This window comes from Hetaerina americana, unplaced genomic scaffold, assembly GCF_022747635.1.
Source record: "Hetaerina americana unplaced genomic scaffold, ioHetAmer1.1.p SCAF_12, whole genome shotgun sequence".
Lineage (NCBI taxonomy): Eukaryota > Metazoa > Arthropoda > Insecta > Odonata > Calopterygidae > Hetaerina > Hetaerina americana.
In genome coordinates, this window is record NW_027286292.1 from 28,220,142 (window position 1) to 28,240,389 (window position 20,248).

The 20,248-nt window shown below is 34.2% G+C and overlaps 1 protein-coding gene across 1 annotated transcript in view; it reads left to right on the forward strand.

Moving 5' to 3' along the window:
- The first annotated feature begins 850 nt into the window (after positions 1-850).
- Positions 851-20,248, forward strand: part of LOC139685748 (macoilin) — an 83,964-nt gene continuing 64,566 nt past the window's right edge. The window contains exons 1-8 of the mRNA XM_071582812.1: positions 851-1,024; positions 1,378-1,519; positions 1,771-1,897; positions 2,035-2,164; positions 2,253-2,319; positions 8,794-8,944; positions 11,244-11,478; positions 15,917-16,129. Coding sequence (XP_071438913.1) covers positions 945-1,024; positions 1,378-1,519; positions 1,771-1,897; positions 2,035-2,164; positions 2,253-2,319; positions 8,794-8,944; positions 11,244-11,478; positions 15,917-16,129 — 1,145 coding nt within the window. The 5' untranslated portion in view covers positions 851-944. The remainder of the gene's footprint in view (positions 1,025-1,377; positions 1,520-1,770; positions 1,898-2,034; positions 2,165-2,252; positions 2,320-8,793; positions 8,945-11,243; positions 11,479-15,916; positions 16,130-20,248) is intronic.

A 20,248-nucleotide genomic window follows, 5' to 3' on the forward strand; every position in this document is an offset into this window, starting at 1 on the left:
ATATCATACTCTTTTCGTAATTCTTCTACTAAAGAAAGCTGGATTGCCCCTTTCATTTCTTCTACACAAACTCAATTGTCGTGAAGAACACTATGATGTATGTAGTGTTATATTAATGTTGTCCAAAATACCGCTATCGAAAGTTGTGTATTTAAATAAAATTATTTTATTTTGTCCCGATGTTATATCATTTTCTTTTTGTTGTTATTGAAGTTATGATGGTAGTATGTTCAAAATCAGCAGGCCATTAGAGTTATGCACACTTTCTTCTAATACTAGTTTGTGGAATTTGGCGCATTTACTATAAACCATTACTTGCGAATAAAAGTAATATTGTTGAGACTTGAAATAATCTTTAATAAAAATGAGAAACTCGTACAAGTTAGCATTTTTATTATTGGAAGTACTTCTGGAATTTTTATTGAAATAATCTACCATTGCATAACATTCTCCCCTTCCCTATGTTTATTTTTCATTGGGAATAGTAACAAAAACACTACAATCACCGTTATTCTATCAGTTTTAACATATCCAAGTCGTGGTAACACCTTTTAAAGTGGTTTTTCTTTCAATCATTTCGCTAATTATTTTTCAAACATCGAAGATAGATGTTGTTCTACTTAAGAACTTCGAATGATCTCAATGGAAAACCAAAACAGTAACTTTAAATGCTCTATGCCAAATCAAATCAGTAACTGTTACGCTTCATATTTTTGCTTAAGCTTGCATGATATAACTTTCATACCTCTCCATACGATTCATTCATCGCCATTACTATTCTGCAGCCAATCATGTAATTTCATCGCCGAAGAATCGCGGAAAATACATCAGATGACAACAAAAAGGATTCTCGGCGCAACAGTCCTCCGAAACGGGAGAGAAGGACGTTTTTACCTGGCGTGGTTATTTATAATCATAATTGTTTAGTGAAAGTTTCAAGGAATATGAAGAGACGCAATGCCGAATGCGGGAAACTTCGGAGACCTTTAAAAAGGAATAAAATTACAGAAGGGATATACGGCAGGTAGGAATGGTAGCCATATGTGTATCAAAATGGCTGACACAAAAAACCTTAAGGAATTGTTTTTTGAGTTTTAAACATTGTAACAGAAAGGAATATATGCTAGACATCACAGAAAGAGTATCATTCCTTCAGTTGTTTTGCCAAAAAGTGGTGACTTAAGTCACCATGCTTGTGGGATCTTCGTTATTTGTTGTCACTGAATCATGGTATCAATATTTACTCATTTTTAAGTTTATTTGTAGTCGCTCGTAGAAATAGTAAAGCTTTATATTCATTAGTGATAATCAGGATGATTTTTGCTGAATTTTGGCTGTTAAAATACAAATCTAATGCTGATATATCTTCTTTTATAGCACACTCCTCTACTTGAAATTTCTTGTGCTATGGGCTCTCGTGCTGCTTGCAGATTTCATATTAGAATTTCGGTTTGAATTTTTGTGGCCCTTTTGGATGTTAGTTCGAAGTGTGTACGACTCTTTTAAATATCAGGGTTTGGTAAGTATTTGTGGTACACTCTGTTATTTTCACATAACAATAAATATCCTGTTGCCTCCGTGAAATTTCCGTGAAAGATTTTTACCCTCTCTAAGTCAAGGGGAGAGGTTATTTGTGGACAAGTGATCTACATACAGGACCAGCTTGATATATATATTTATATATGCATATTATAACAAATCGCTGATCTGTTGGCGATAATGGATGTCTTATTGTTTCCCCACCCTCTTAATCTGTTTTATATTTTTCAGGCGTTTTCAGTTTTCTTTATTTGTATAGCCCTCACCTCCGACATGATCTGCTTCTTTTTCATACCAGTTCATTGGTTGTTTTTTGCAGCCAGTACTTATGTATGGGTGCAGTATGTATGGCACACAGGTATGTCAGATTTTCGTTAATTGAAGGTGTATCATTCTGTTATAGTCTGTTGATAAATTGTAATTATGTGCGTCACTTTTCAAAAGTATGTTTTATGCCGCATTCAAATGTCATACATGTTGCATTTTTATTTGCAGAAAAGGGTGTCTGTTTGCCCACAATTATTTTGTGGTTGTTGTTTATTTATATTGAGGCTGCGGTGCGCTTGAGAGACCTTCGACACCTTCCATTTCATCTCGATCTATGTAGGCCTTTTGCTGCTCATTGGTATGCTTCTTTGAAGTTCTTATATATGCATTCTACTATGAGGAAAAATAAGATGAAGTATTATATTAATTTGGAATTTCCTCTTCAGCATAGGGTATCCAGTAGTTACCCTCGGTTTTGGATTTAAAAGCTACTTGGGATATCGTATGAGACAGGTAAGGAGAATATTTGTTTTTGACTTATCTTATTAGTAGTTAACTGAAAAAATCATGAGCACCTAACCGTTAAAAATATGAACTCAGATGTTACCAAATTGGTGAGATGTTCCAGGGATGATTTTCGTAATATGTATTGATCAAACGATATCGTGTGATTACTTCCTCAAAGTGATTTGGCATTCATGGAATTCCCTTGAATGTGGTACACCATACATAGAATGTATGATGCATGTGACCATTATAAGGATGATACTCTCTAATTATGCCAGTAAAATGTTTTATGGAAGTTTTCAAAGAAAGTTATTGGCCCACGATAAATGCAATTGATTTTTGGCCAAGAGAAAATTTAAATATATAAATGAGGAAAACAGTAAGTGTTAAATTTTGGGTCTCACCTATTTTGTTTTGAAAAATATTTTTTTATTGACATGAAAGGAATAATATGTGTTTGGCCTCTGTATCAATTTTCAATTAATGTGGTGTCAACGTAATGTTGTCATCCAGGTATTAAATATCCAATTGTTATGCTACTCGGGTAGCTTGTATTAAGAAAATATAGTTAATAATTGCACGTCCCACTTGGTTATCATAATGTATATCCATTAATGAAATAGAAATATAATGAGAAAAATGAAGAAAATATTGCCATTCCGCCCTCTTTTAGATTAAATTTAATTGTTAGGCCAGTTGGTATGAAGTATGATATCTTTAAAATAGTTTTCCATGGTGTTTATGTCACCACTTCTAGAGTTTGAGGAAGCAACTTCACTATTTTTGTGTGCGTGTGTACACAAACACACATATATACATATGTATGTATGTGTGTGTATATATATACATATATATATATATATATATATATATATATATAAAGTATATATATATTATATATATAATATATATATATATATAAAGTATATATATAATATATATATATATATATATATATATATATATATATATATATATATTATATATATATATATATATATATTATATATATATATATATATATATATATATTATATATATATATATATTATATATATTTATCTATTCACAATATATATACACATATATACACATAAATATATGTATAAATATTCGTATAAATATGCATGTGTGTGTACACATGTAGCTCTCTAACACCATCTCTTGGCCAAAGAATCGGGGCAGTTGGTTGCATACAGTGGAATTAATGTTTCCTCGGTAGCTCAAGCGGTTAATTTTTGTGATTATTAAGTGATTTTTCCCTTCCATGTAGATCTGGTGTGTATATGTATAAATATGGTTTGAATTTTTGCAGGTTGTAGTGCGACAAAAATAATCCATATCCTATTTGTAAATTTTATTGGCAGGCAACATGATGATATTTTACACTGTTTAGATAGATCTTTTGATGAGGTGTTGAAAGTCAAAATGGTTGAAATGAACTATCACAGTCATAGTGGAATGGTTAGTGAAAGAAGAAAATGAGTATTTTACAGAGCACTAAAGATCCAAACCAATCTTAAAAATAATGATTAAGAATGAGTTCACATTTGTTTTGGTTAATATTAGTGGTTCCTTGAGAGCTTATAGACACCTGTTTCCTAGGAAATTAAGGAAAATATATTTTCTAATGTTTTTCCATGTATTCTTTGAAGGAATAGTGTGCCTGTTTTGTTTGAAAATTTCTTACCCAAACTTCAAATATGGTTACGCTGTCATTGGTTCTCAGATGGGGTCCCTATATTAATGTACTTTTGTTAGAATTGACAGCTTTGTTGTTAACCCATAATCAAATGGGACAACGTAAGTCTAACAGATTCTCATCCTTCTTTTAATGAGTGTCAAAAGAGATTAACACTGTTCATCTTCCCTTAACTTTATTCCCTTAGTGTAGAGATGGCATATTTTTTCAGTGGTATCCTAATTCCTACTTGAGGTGCTTTGTGGAGAGCACTTCAAGTGAGGATGCCATTTGTCAGGCCCTTGGTGCCTTTCGTTAAGAATAGGCTAATGCTGACGCTGGGTTTTACTCCACTCTTCCTCCTTTCCTCCATCCCTAATGGCAGAAATGGCCTCGGCTGTTGGTCGCCTCTTCTAAAGCTACTTCTACTATTCCCTTTTACAACAAATCAGCAGCTGCAAGTATATCAATGTGTATTCAGGAGTCCTAGAAACTCATCTTTACTGCTTCTGAATCATTTCTGTAGTTATTTTCACTTTGGGTTTTCACTATCCTCTTACACAATGTCATCTTCACTTCTATGTTGTCCATTAATTTGTTAATGTTTTAAAAAAGACATAATGATAATCTTACTTTTAAGTTATTCAATCATTAACACTACTAATTGACAGCCATTTCATTCTCTCCGTTGATGCTATGGCTTGTGTTGTTGCCTTAAAATATTTCCTTAGTAGTCAAGTGACTTTTTGTACTGTTGTGGATCTGGTATGAATGCATGGACCTTTTCTCTTCATTAATCTCTCGCACTATGACATACCAGAAAAAATGACAATAGGCATACCAGTCACTTTTATTTTCCTTCTTCCGTGAAAATCAATTTTGTTGAAGCAGTAATGTGTTTCTTCCTATGATTTATTATCCCATACGTAACATGGTCCTCGAGCTTTTGCCATTTAAGAGAGCAGGTGAATATAAGGTTTTTTTCTCATCATTTTCTAAATTCACCTTCTTCTCCCTCTCTCCTTATATCATCTTCTCAGGTGGAGACGGGCCAAAACACCTTTCCATTGGCTCGTTTCTGTGTTCTGAAGAGTAATTCAAGACTTCAAGTTTCATTGCAATATTGTAGGACAATATTTTTTCTTCAGATTCCAAGAGTTTATTATCATTTTATCTTTTTATGTGACACTTGGTTATTATTTTGATATTATTGAAATTTGTATTAAAAGCAACCATTTGCTATACCTTGACAAAAGTCTCGTACTAAGCATCAATGCCTGTAGATTTCAAGCGTATCAAGAAAGATACAATGTCTGCATGTATTAGTAGAGCGGAAACATGCTCAATAGCCTAACTTTGTTAAAGTTTTGTGGCGGCACCACATGTTGAAGCTATACCTGTATACTCCTGACCCATGTGGCGCAGGCAATTTGCAGAGTAAAAAAAGTGCATCATATTGATCTGGAAGCATGGTAAGTCAAAAGATTTCTATGTTTCCTGACCCATAAGACGTCAATTTTTCACCCCAAAATGTGTTCTAAAATCAGCCTGCATTTTATCGGCTGGGGGTATATGGGTATAACTTCAACGTATGAGTGCAGGATGATTTGCCAGAAAATTAATTTCTGTTTGTTAAAATACTTTGTTTAATACATTTTCCTCCCCAAACATAGAAAATGGTTGGGAAATGTAGAAATGTATAAATATATATATGTATATATATTTATATATATGTGTGTGTGTGTATATATATATGTATGTATGTATATGTGTGGGCCTCGGTAGTCCAGGGGGTAGAGTGTTGGACTATTGACCGGAGGGTCCCAGATTTGATTTCCAGGCATGCTTCTCTGGGCACCCTCAGCTTCCCCCAAGCTATGTGATTTTTCGGGTCCCAGATCTTCCTGGGAAACCATAACTGGAACAGGGAAAGGAACTGGCCCCCCTACTCTGATATGTGCATTTCACACGCAGTTGGGCTTAGTACTGGTTGAACTCTATCATCACCTACCAAACCGACCTTCGGGTTGATTACTGTGGTTATGGTATATATATATTATATATATAATATATATATACCATATATATATATATATATATATATATATATATATATATATATATATATATATATATGTATATAAATAATGGTAATGTTAGTCATATCATGGTAATGTTACCTGTCTCCCTTTTGCAACCCGAAAAAATTCAATTCAATTAACAATGTACTGAGAACTTGTTTACTACTATTCTAAATGACTTTCGATTCTGTTGCCAAATCATATTTGAAAACTAAGGAAATGATAAATTTTGTTTGAGCACGTAAAAGTGTTAAGTATGTGCTCAAACAGTTTCAGAAGATATTGTTAAAATTCTATAGATTGATAGTGTTTTTAAGGCCAATATATGACATTGCTTGGTATATTGTTTCATACATTAAATGCATCCTTACAGATGATTGACACTTGCTACTAAACATGTGACTTCCATGTTTGGCGTTGAAGAATTTGGCCATGGTAGTCTGTCACAAGTTTCTCCCAGAAAATTCATGCAGTCTGGGTTAGATGTGGCATGTAGTACATGGTCTATGGGGTTCTAAACTTCCAGTCCCTATTCAGGTGTCTAAATGTGCTGAATGTTCATACTTTTTCATTAAGGATAATCTCCGAGACTCATTAATATTTCTAGGTTCCAGTTATATCATTGTAATTATTTGAGGTGAAAGTGAGAAGTGCTTTAGGTTGATGATGAGGAATTTTTCCATCTTTGGTCCCATGAGTATGTGCTGCCTATGCAAGGGTTTTTATATAACGTTATTTGGTTCCAATCCATCCTATTCAAAATGAGTTGTTTCATAGTGGTTGCTCTTGCATTAAAGGAAAATTCATGTTTGCAAGAATTTGGCAACATTCAAAGATAACTGCATGAAACATTGCAGGCATAACTATGCATGAAAATAAAATCAATTGTATGTGCTGAAAAATGGGAGAGGCATTCAAAGAAATAAATTCGGACATAAACAGAATTTCTAATTACGTCTCGTGATTCTGTGAGGCAATTTTTGCTATGGGTAATTACTTCTCATTTAAAGCCCCTGTCAATTGCACAGTGGAAGTAGTCATCTCAATATATTTCCTGGCAAAAGCACCTGGTCAAAAATCTTCAAATATCCTTTCATTCATCCAAAACAAGAGTATTTTGCTCCCTATCTGATTCTTCAAGCTGTATTCATGGTACAAATTGTTCAGGTGTACAGCGCTCTAATTCTGCTGCTGCTGCTGAGTCTTACAGTGATTTCTTCAATTTTTGTAATGAATAGATAGATTCTGAAGTATTCCTCAGGTTATTTTGTAACTTTGGATTTGCTGCCATTTAATGCGTTCATATTTTCATCATTATCACCTCTGTAGTAACTATTGTCATCATGGATGTTGAGTATGTTATCCATTTGGGCTAGTTTTCTCCTTCATCTACCTTTCTACCATCTACCAGGCTGTAATTTTTAATTGTTATATTTTATATTGTTAAAGTAGTCAGGGTTGCATTTTTGCTTTTCCCCATAATTATTATGTGATTCATTTATTAACTTTTCTCAATAATGGAAGATCTGGTCTTGTTATTACTGTAAATAAAATGAATCCCATAGTTTATCTGGACATTAATCTTTCCAGAATGAATCAATAAGGAATTACATTTTAGGTCGAATAACATATTCATTTATTTTAAATTGTAAATATAATTTACATATTACGTATACTATACATTATACTTATACTTCACATTATACATTTACTCTACATATTTACTTCTCTAAATTTACATTAGCAGTACACCTGTAGTTTATTTACCTTGTCAGATGTTTCATTTGTCCTATTTTCAAAATCCCAATCCGTCACTCTCCCACCAATTCTGTGCTTCTTGTGAACCTCCAGTAATATAGTTTACCTACTGAAGTGCCAACTATGCATATTTTCTATATTGGACTGTGTTCCTCCCCCCTAAATATTAGCTTTCATAACCACCATGTATTGTGTAGGAATTGTTGCCTGTTTTGGATGCTCCCAATCCTTAAGCACACCTCCAAACAAACACCTTTATTGTTAAATACTATAGTATGTCTATTTTAGCATCTTTCCCACCCTCCACTTAAAACAAAAGCACAGACATGCATCTGGCTTTTTGATTCCTGGAATGAGCCAGAGATGAATATCAAACATTAATTACCCTAACCTCCAGATGTTTTCATTCCCCTTCCACTCCCGAAACCCTCCATATCAATCCCACACTCCCAAACCTTTCCCTCCCAACTATTCCCCTCCCAAACCTTTTTCCACCTTCCCCTTCCATCCAGCATCCTCGTCCTCATATCCTTTCCTCTTGAATTCTTTTCCTCAGTTCATTCTTTCCCCTGTGGAACGTGGTCTGTCCACCGAAAATTTGGAATATGTGTGTATTTCCTTTTGTATGTTTCTCTCCATGTTTTTGTTGGCTTGCACTATCTCTCTCCTTTAAATTTTATGCACCCGCACACACACAAATAAATACACGCATAATTCCAGTGGAACAGCTTTTGTTTTATGATGGTGCATAATTATTGGATAAATATTCATTTTTTATGAATGCTTAGGTACTCTGCTACATTTTGAAAAATATTTCTTTTGTGTATTTGTATATTGGAATAAGTTGCTACAATTACGTGGTTTTGAGAATTGAATGAGGCAGATTTTACGTGTGTATCTAAAAAACAAGTGTTGAATATTGATCACATCCCTTAAAATTGTTTTGTTCTTGATTTTCAGAGGCGGCAAAAGGATGTAGCAAAGGAGAATGAGTTTTACGTTAAACTCCTTCAGCAGGCATTACCGATAGATCTGCATCAGCAAAGTCAAAATCTTCAGCAACAAAATCATCAACAATCTTGTCAAAGTACAAGTCCTGAGAGAAGTAAAGGTGGGTTCAATTGCTGTGGCAAAGTTAAGTTGATGCTCAAAGCTGTTTTTCAGAAGTAATCTATGACCTCTTTATTCACCAAGAAGATTCTATTTTTGGAACCACCTATATTTTAAATAAGCAGTGATCTTTGTCCCTCTATTGGCTGCTGTTCCAATTCTTCAACACTATACTCCCCCGGAAGGTCATTAATCCTTCTCCAAGCAAAGCAGATCAGCTGATCAAGAGGCCTAATCTTCATCTTATATCTGAGACACCATGTTGTTAATTCAAGTAATTATTGCATAAAGCCACTGCCATGCTGTTTATAGCTTCAGGCACCACCCTTTCCTCCTAATTGCATTGTAAATGCTATACCAAATCCCCACCATTGAACTAAAACCCTTCTTCATCAGATCATAGCAGATCTTCAGGTTTTGCTGCCTGCAATCAAATGCTCCCAATCAAGCTCAAAGTATGTACCACAAACTTGTTTCCTTGGTTCTTGCAACCTTGCTCTCACATACTATTTTGATATGTCTTGACAATCTGGTGTGTACTGAAGAGCAGATCAAATGGCAGTATTAACTCTTGGCAAGAAACCATCTCCCTCCTCATCATCTGGTGAGTGAATGTTTGGTAAACCTGCAGGAACAGAGATAGTGTGGTATCCCAGATCCCAAGACTAGCAGCTATTTGTCAGGTATTCCTCGAGCATTCAATTATTGTGCTCTGCCCTACAATCTGATTATAGATGGAGAAGTATCCTTGTGTTTCAAATAACCTGCAATATCCACCCCAACCCTCTCATAAGGGTCTCAAGTATTATTGTAATTTCCCTCTGCTCTTGGTCTTCAGTCCACTCCTATAAACACCCTCAGCTAGTGCATCTGAGACTTGTTGCCATTTAGTAATCTTCTGTGATATCTTTCTTTTCCCATTGGGATACTTACAGGCTGTACACAAGGTATCATCATTATTGCTTCTCAATGACTTTTTCAGTTCCTAATATCCAGTGTGTTTGGCAACCTGGTGTGAGGGCCCCAAGCCACAGGTTCTCGCTATCCCAAGACTGAACCCCAAGTAACCTTCTGATTGCATTTGCCAATGCTTTCCTAATTCACTAGAATCTATGCATGGTTCTCACTAGAATTCCTCTGAAGAACTTCCCCCAAGTACATTTTGAGGCTGGTTCAGCAATTGGTGAGAGTAAAACTGTTTCAGAGGCTGCCATTACAAACCTAATTCTGGCTTGGTCTTTTCACCTCTCCACAAGTAGTTATCAATATAACACTGATGTGATTATTTGAAAGGGTCTCCAGAAAACTCACCTTTATACTGAATGGTAAGGTTCTTCATCTAATGCTAAAGATAAACTAAAATGCTTGGACTATAAAATGGACTATATTTGTGCCCAAAATATAAATACAAATATTAACTCCAGCAGAAAGTACCAGCAACACGCATGTTCCTGTTTGAGTACAATTAATTGTACTCGGGAGGGATAATATAGAATATTCCATGAAAACTTTGTTGATAATTTGGATTAAAATTGAAGTGTCCTAAGAAGGTGTATAATGCTATTTCTAAATTTTAGCAGTTAATGGTAAATGGCAGAAAATATATATTTCAGGTTAAAAAAATTATTGTTTATTGGCCATGACTGAAAATTATTTAATGACTAGATATGTGTGTTTCATTTTTACGCTTCATATTTCAGTCTTTCAAATTGATTGGTTTCATGCAGCAAACTGGAGCAACATTGTCTGTTATCCATAGTGTCAATATTTTGATCAAATTTTTTATTTCATGGAAAAACCATTTCAGAAAGAATCCAAGATATTTATGTGACATTAGCGTAGTATGATATCTAGGAAGTGAGCATGTGATTTTTGTCAAATATAGATTGGATTTACAGTACACCAAAATAAAAACTAGAGATGTATTCATGCTTGAACAATAATCTTAAATTGGCATCATTTTATTGCCATTTCCTCTAAAATGGAAAAAAATCAGTGGTAACAATTTATACTATCTGTATGTGTGTGGTTATTGTGATAGTGTTAGCTAACGTAATGGCTTCCTACCGAGAGGGCTCATGTTCAAATCCTGGAGACAGCAGATATTTTTCAATGGCATCCCAATCCTTACATGTAGTGATTTGTGGAGAGAAATTTGAGAGAGTATGCCATCGGTCAGATGGGATGTTAAACTGCAGGCCTCTTGGCACCTTTTGTTTCGAGTAGGCTAATGCTGATGCCAGGTTTCCCTTTTTTCTTCAAATATAATAGAATGAATATCTTAAATTAATGTGTTACAGGGAGTGTAATTTCTGGTGATAACAACACTTCTGCGAATGGAGGTCCTCAGGCTGGTCCGCCGCAGCAGCAGCCTGTTACTACCACAAAGAACAACCACAGAAAGTCTCTTGACAAAGGGGAAAGAGATAAGTCAGCAGATGGAGATTCGAAATGTACAGAAAAAATAACCCATGCAAAAATTTGCAATTCAAATGGTGGTATCCACTCAGAATTAGAATACATGGAACGCATGGGGTAAGTTAGAACATATAATTTTATTATTTATATAGATTTCTTAGTTCATCCACTGTGTGGCACATGCTTGGTCTTAATGTTTTTGATTTGGACTTGATAAGGGCATGCAATGACTAGAGATGTTGTGGTTATCTTATATTTATGGGAGTGCCGGGCCTTCATAGTTGAATTGATACACTTTTAAAAAATGTAAAAGATCATGTGGGTTTTACAGCATTTTACATCTGAAAATGGTGTCAATTTTGTGGAATGGAAGAGAAAGGATTATTATTGATAATCTACCGGTTAAGGTAGGTTTTGGATGGACACTAATATCAAATATTTCTCTTGTCTATCCAAACAAAAAAAAACCCAGTATCTGATTCAACAACAAGCCCTTCTTTATCTCCTTATACCTCCTACCTCTCTTCATCCTGTCCAACATCCCTATCCTCTTTCTCCCCCTTCATTGTTTACCTAGCATTCTCCCCTCTATCAGTCTTCCACATCCCATTGTCAATCAATATTCTTTGCATCCACTAGTTCTCTCTCCTTAGAATTTCTCCCAACAATTCCTTCCCCTCCCCTGCCATCCTAGCATTTTGTTTTCCTTTCTGTCTACTTGGCTTTTACCATTTTTCTGCACAGTCAAATTTCTAAAGCCTCCAATCTGTAATTCAAGCCAGTTATCTTATGTCAATGACCAACTCTTCCTCTTAAGTTCCCCTAGTTTGCCTAATGCATTCTTATTCTTATGTCCCTACTACTCTGACCATTTTGGTCCAAAAAACTTCCGAGATACATAAACTTCCACCTGCTCTAGTTTTTGTCCTCCTATTTTAATGTTAAGCTTAGCCTTTCTCTTTCTGAATAACTGCATAACCTTTGTCTTATTTATATTGATTCTCATCCTGTATCTATCGCACTGAATTTCCAGTTTCTGAACTGATTTTATGAATGACCAGCCAACTTTCAACCTTATCTCCAGGTCTTCCCATAACTCTTTAATCATTTCCTCCACATATATGTTAAACAGCACAGGTGATAATGGACAACCCTGCCTTATTCCTCTTCCTAACCCTGCCCAAATGGACTCTCCATCCCCCACTTGCACCAGAGCATTTGAGACATGTACAGGTTGTGGATTAGTCTATTATTCCTCCTAACTATTTTTATTTTCTGCAATATATTCATTAGTTTTTTAAATTCACACAATCCAAGTCTTTTTGAAATCTACAAAGCAAGCAAATGCCTCCTGATTGTATTCTATATTCCTCTTGATTATTGGTCTTGTTACTGCAATGACGTCAAATGTGTCTCTCCCCTTCCTAAATTCCAACTGATCATCCCCTAAATAATCATTTGCCATGATATCCATTTTTTGGTTGATGAACCTGAGAACCACTTTAGCTATGTGGGAAATTAAACTTATTGTTCTGTAGTCCTCACATGATGACCCTTTACCTTTTTCAGAATAGGAACTAAGACTGATCCTACGAAGTCTTTCAGCCAGATTTCTTCCTCGTAGATGCTACAAATCAGTCCGTATAGACTCTTCCTCCCACATTTTCCTAAACTTTATTAGTTCCACAGGAATGTTGTCTATCCCCACAGTCTAATTTGATTTCATCTCTCTTAATGCCCTTTCTATCTCATTGTCGAGTATGCCTGGGTCTTAGCCGTCTTCATCTATGTCATATTCTCTTCCTATGCCTAAGCTTGTTTGTGTAAGTTCTGTACGATGCAGTTTTTATGTATATATTCCTTTCATCTCTCTTGGATCTTTTCTGTTTCAACTGTTGTTTTATCCAAATTATCTCTAACTGTTAACCCAGATCTTCCCTTCTTAATTCCTGATAGTGTTTTAACCTTTTGTATAGCGCACCAATGTCACTCTTCCTCTGCAAACTTTCCATATCCTTGCTCTGCATCTTCTACCATGCTACTTTTGCTGTAATTGCTACTCATCTCAAATTATTTATGAACTTTTTGTACCTCTTTTGCCTAACTCTGTGTTCATATTTTCTATTTCCTTCTCTCATCTATCTTTCTAATCATCTGATCTGTAATCCATGGTTTCCGTGTCCATTTCCCATTAACAGTTTCTATAGTTTCTTTTGCGGCTTTCGATATCCTTTTCTTGATACAATCCCATTTTTCCTCAATATTACTCAGCTCTTTACCCTCATCCATGATTTTATCTACAGTCTGTTGATACTCCATCCTTGTCATTCCATTTAATGCTTCTACATTCCATTTCCTAACCCGCCGCCCCTGCCTTATCTTTTTGAATCGGATGCTACACTTCTAAATTGTGATCAGAGTCAGCATCCACTCCGAGTAACCTGTGTGAATCAATCACACCGTTCCTAAATCTATGCCTAACCATAATACAACATAACTGATACCTCTTTGAGTCACCTGGCATTTTCCATGTATATCTATGCCTTTTGTGTTGTCTAATTCAAGTGTTGGTGATAATTAACCCCTGTCTCTGGCAGAACTTAATTGCTTTCTCCCTGCAGTCATTCCTCGTACCTAAACCATAATCCCCCCTTATAGCAATGTCTTCCTTCACCTACCGTCACATTCCAATCCCCCATCACTATCAAATGTTTCCCTGTAGGAAAGGAAAATGCTCTTATATCTCCTCTAACTGATTGTATACCAAATCAAGTGCTTCCTCCTTATGATTGCTATGTGACATGTTTACATGAACAATGACCAGGTTTGTCTGTTCTCCTTTTACCCATACTTGTAAATTTCTATATTTTGCTTGCTCTCTGTTGACTTCTTTTCTTTATACCTTTTTATTCAATATTATGGCAACCCCTCATTGGCCCTCGTCCCCTCCACTGTATATTTCTCTATAAATATCACTCCACTAATCCCTGTTATCCTTCTATCACATCTCGCATGGACCTTAAATGTCTATATTTCCTCTTTCCATTTATCTCTTAAATATTCTCTTATTTTCCTGTCCTCAACATTGTCCTAACATTCCAAGTTCCTAGCAGATGATATATTAATGCAAATATTTTGACAGTTATATTTTTGAGGTAGCTTGTGCAAAAATTGTGTGTGCATTTGCAATAACCACGTTATGGTTGTTGCAAAATTCTGAATTCTCTTTACAATTCATTCACAAGATTTTGTTGAAATATATATTTCTTTATTTTAATTGAGTATCTTAGGTGATCTTTGGGACTAGTTTCATGTTTATTTTCTTTAAAAGGAGCCTAGTTACTCTATAGGTTATCTGTATCTTTAGATTGTGCTGTAATTTATTTTTTCAGATAGTAGTTGATGTTAGTAATTTTAGGTACTTTATCTTATGTTATAGTGATTTAATCCAGGGTAATGTGTCTGTCATTAATCCCTGTCCTTTAGTGTTTTAAGATATTGTTTTTTCCCTGTGAAGCTTTTTTTTCAATTCTGGAATACTTTTTTACCTGAAGGTTTCATATTTTTTAAGTTTAGCTTTGTATCAATTTTTTTGTCATAGTTTTTTCTTCACTTTTTAATTTGAGTTGGTTTATTAAGTTTGTTTTTTTTTGTGTAGTGAAATGGTGACTCTCTTTGCCAAGGTTTTGTGGATGACATATGATTACCCCATTGCATGAATGTAGACAGTCATACTTGTACTAATGGTATTTTTAACTACTTGCACTCTCCAGACAAAACATTATGCTTGAAGGTTATTTTCAATAATGTTTAGGTGCCCAAGTAGACTCTTAACAAGCATACAAACGAGACATGGATACAATCACAGTGGTTTCCTGGGAAAGTATGATTGAAAAGGAGTAAATTCGAACATTTAAAAAAATTTGAAAATGAACAAATATTGTGACTTACATGTATAATACTATCCCGCCGTGTCAATTATTCTTTTGCGTGTTGCAAAACTTGCAGCTGTGGCTTTATTGGCTCGCAATTTGTCGTATTTAGGATGCACTCCACGTATCTTAAATCTAGGCACTAGTATCTAAATTCGTGCTCTCTTGCTGCCTTACGAGTTTGGAAGCCTTTCAAGGTGGCTTCCTTCTTAAATTTGAGTGATTAAGGTGTCTAACCAATGAGTTTGGATGCAGTTATAATATCTGTCCTTGGTACTTAAACATTGATTGGGTTGGAATTCATTGTTCAAGTGTGATGTTAAAATCAGAAATTATAACCTGTCTTTTGTAGAACGTTAAGTAAGATTCCCTGGCTATGAAATAAAGGCAATTTAATGTTATCCTTTGGGCATCATGTGAAGAGCAGTTGCAATCTCTAGGAGGGGAAATGAATCTGGTCCCCTTAATGCATTTTGTTTGGAGATGGCCACTACTTGGGTAGGGTTGATGTGCTGTTCTAGGTGATATATTGGGGCTTGCCGGCTTTGATCCTTTCATAATATCTTGATCTTGGCATGTGAAATGATGCATATTTCTCACCTTGTGTTAAATATTTATTTCAGTTCTGTAAATGATTTTGATGAAAATGAAGTTGAAAAGGACAAGAGCTTTAAAGGCTCAGTCCATTCATTAAAATCAAATACATCTAAATGGAATGGAAACCATCAAGTTCGTGAAAATGCTGTGAATAGTCAGAGGGACAAGAAAAATCGGTCAAACAGAGATTCAACAGATCCAGTTACTATAGCTAATCACAAGGATGAGCATTACTTGAGGTCTGTTGAATTATTTAAGAAAAGGTAACAATTTGTTTTAAGCAGTAAGTATTTGCTGTATTACATTTATTTTTTCTTCAGCTTACAATTTTACTGGTAATTTTTAAATAGTTCAATCATATGCTTAAGCAGAGTTAACAAGGCTTCTCCTCACTAAAAATTATACCGTGAGGTAAGGCACTTTCGGACACCTGTTGATATATAATCATTATTTATGTATTGTCATATTTGCTGATTTGCCAAACCAAACCAAAATTAAAAATTTCTAAATCTTAAGAAATTTTATGAAAAGAAAGAAAGTGGAATAACTTGATTTCTAACTGCTGAAAATATTCCATAAAAACCTCTGGACATGCCTCATGGAATGGGGCAAGTTCAGGTATGTGCAATACATGCACATTCTTGTTCAGAGTAATCACTTTCGTGACAATAGGGGAACTGGTACTTGTTTAAATATGTTCTTATATGAAGAATAATCATTATTAAGGATGTCATAATGTTAGAATACAGCAAGATGCTTTTAGTTTTACTGTTTGATAACTGGAAGCCATGGTAATGGAAAAACAATACGTAAAATATTGTGAATGTTGCATTGATAGATGTGACCTAGCTTTTGTAATTTTACATTATAATTCTAGAGCTTAAATGATATAGGGGAATTTATTTTTCACTGCTGAAGGAATTTTGTATAGTGTTAAAATTTCTTTTATTTAACCTAAACAATAGATCAGAAATAGTGTAAAATTTTGCAGGTTTGAAAAAGTTATTGATGAAAACAGGAACACATTTAAATGAAATATAACCATAGATGTCAACTTGTCATTACATATTTAATGATCAGTTTTAAAGAAGGGTACAATGGAAGGCCTTCTTCATTTATCATTCATTGTTTATACAAAATAGTTCAGTCTTTTGTAATGGATGGAACTAGGAGCTCTTTGTCACCTCCATTGATGTGGGGAAACATTTTAAAATAAAATATGACATTTTCAAACAATGACATTTATGAGGCTAAATAAATTAATCAGTTGCAAATGTTAGTTAAACCTCTAAAAATGAAGCTACCCCTTTTCAAGTTCCCTGGTATTGCCAGCTGACTAACAATATATGTTCTGTGCACAATGCACTCATCAGCTATATCGATAAACCTGATTTAAATCTCCTTATCTGTTAATTTCTTTGGAAGGCGCTGCACACATAGTGTATAATTAGAACAGATTTCCCTGAATTTTCTCATTAAGAGTCTATTAAGTTTATTAGTCATGGGCATTAATAATAGGAATGAATTTTCAGGGAGAGGGCCGTAGATTTCAAAATCACTTTCATAAGTAGCATTGCTATTCCATGGGGCCAAATTGTGTCTCATGAAGAGATGAATTTTTCTCCAAAAAACAACGTCATGCTCATGTGACCACTGGCCTTCAATGACCCTTGTGTGCCTTCTCACCATTCTGCCTACAGAGCTACATAAAATAAAATAAGGTGTTCTAGTAAATAGAGCATTCATGGGATTTGATTGAAAATTTTCATATTCAGTGAGAAATAATGCAGATTTTGAAGGAAAGTAATTTAATGAAATTGAAGTATAAATAGTAACATCCATTGCTTTTATGCAGAATATGCTACATTGTATCATTCATTGTGTGGAAGACTTTATTAAATTGTGTAAAATGTGGACTCAGGAGAAAAAAATGGAGCAAGTACCAGCCAGCACAATACGCAGGGTCCGAACTTGCCCTGACTAACGGTATATGAACACCAGTAATGCATGTGTCCGATTGAAACTAGTATATGCCAGGGCTATTCTATGCTTAAATGGCCCATATCTCTGTTTCCTTACGTAGTCATCTAATTGATGTTGAAGAAATAGAGAAGGGAAAAATTAGTTCATTGATTCATACTGTATAACATTATAATATAAAAATGACATACATTGGCCTCCTCCCACCCTAACCAAAAGGCAATTGCTTTCTTAAGTTAAGTTGAAAAACACTTCAATGGCTTTAAAACATATTTAATAATAAAATATAAAAATAATTTTTGTAGTATATTTATGCCAAGTGCTGGCTAGCCATCTAGTCTTAACTAAAGAATGTTATGAATAAACAATTATTGCAATTTAATGTTTATTTCAGTGAAATTGATGATGATAATTGATGTAACATATTTACCTGAATTTAACTTAAATAAACATGGAATTTTAAAAGGTTTGCTTGTAAGTTTGAATTATAAAAATAATATTATGATGATTTTGCCACTAAAAATCAATTTAACCTTTTATATTCACATATAGTCTATAAATATTTTCAAATATCATAATTGTGGGTAATACTTTTAATATTTAATATTTGTGTGATTTTTTCTTGATTTGAATTGATTATGATTAAAAAAATGAAATGAATAATTACTTAGATTGTTTTGGCATTGTCCTGCCTCCTAGTTGCCTGGTACTTTATCAAACCAATCAGTGCCTTCCTGCTCTTTGGGCCAGTATGTAGCGTGTATTATTTGTGATTCTTATTTTCCTTCCAATGGCCCAAAGTATGAAACACTTGATTTTCATGGTTGGTATTTATTTGTGACCTTTGTCCCTCCATGCTCACCAGGATTACATGTCATTTGATTTCCCTGTACTCATGGCAACCTTGCTCTTACTTTCACTTGCTTACCATCAATAAGTTGAAATTCGAATAATTAGCTCAGTGAACTATTTGGATTTTCAGAATGCATCAAAAACCTCAATGCCCTGAATATGGTACTTCAGTGGCGCATAATCTTCATATACTTCACATAATGGTTTCCTAATTTCAGCTGGCCACTACTCCCACACAAAATTTTAGCCCTGCGTATGTTTATATGAAGCTCATTCTCGTGTCAAACTTACTAACTTAAACATTAACTCTGCCATGTAATTTTTATGAGAAGGAAAGTGTTTCAGGATCTTCACTCTTAAAGTTTTCAGTTCTCTGTGCTGAAAACAGGAGGAGTTGTTAATTTTCTCAATTGATGACCCCTATCCTTGTATTGGAAAAATTTATATCTATCTGTAGGCCTTGTTTCCATCACCTGCATATTATTTAATTAAAATTTATGAGAAATATGCTGATTGGGCTGATGTGGGCAATTTTTAGCATTGCCTATTGGTGGTAGCTCAGCTCATGTGAATGTATAAAAAGAGACGTTTCAGGCGTGATATGGTGGAATATCATGATTAATTAAAAATAGCAATTTTCCACAAAAATAAAGTTTAATGCGACCGGTTTCAATGTTACTACATCATCATCAGGTGATAGTTATGGACTCTGAGGTTTAACTAACACCTGATGATGATGTAGTAACATTGAAACCGGTCGCATTAAACTTTATTTTTGTGGAAATTGCTATTTTTAATTAATCATGTGAATGTGACACTGTCCAAGTATTAAAACTACTCAAACGATTCTGCTGCAGTTTTAATACTTAAAGGTGGTTTTTTGTGATGTTTCTTCTAGTTTTATTTATTTTAAACAACATAACCTTAATTTTTCCTATGTTAAAATTTGAATGTGTATAATTGTTTTTCTCCCGAGCACGTTTATTTGAAAACCCAAAATCAAATGGGTGTAGAGTCATATTATGGCTTTCTAAATAAAAAATTCTTTGCGCCCATAGTAAAGACCAATAAAATTAAAATTTGTTTCAATTTCTTAAAAAATGTTTTCAATACAATTCAAGGATAATAATAATTGATTTTCCTAGATTACTAATTAAATCAATTTTTAAATTGCCTATTGATTATCAGATTAATATTAATTTATCCATTAATATTGAAATTTATGAACTAACTATTGGCAATTTTTTTTATCAACTTAGGGATTTCTTGTGGTACATTAACATCAACTTATTCTAAAACTGGCTTATATGGTCATTTTATTGTGGATTTCGTTAAATGTAAATTGAATTTTTTAGCAAATGCATGTAAAGAGGTAGACAAAGAGATGTAGAGTTTTTCTTCCCATAGAGCAATTCATACTGTGTGTTATTAATTATTCACTATGAAATTTTTATGAATGAATTGTGGACTTAATGGTGTGTTTTTCAAAAAGATTTGAGCCACTGAATGCTTAATTGTACTTCAAG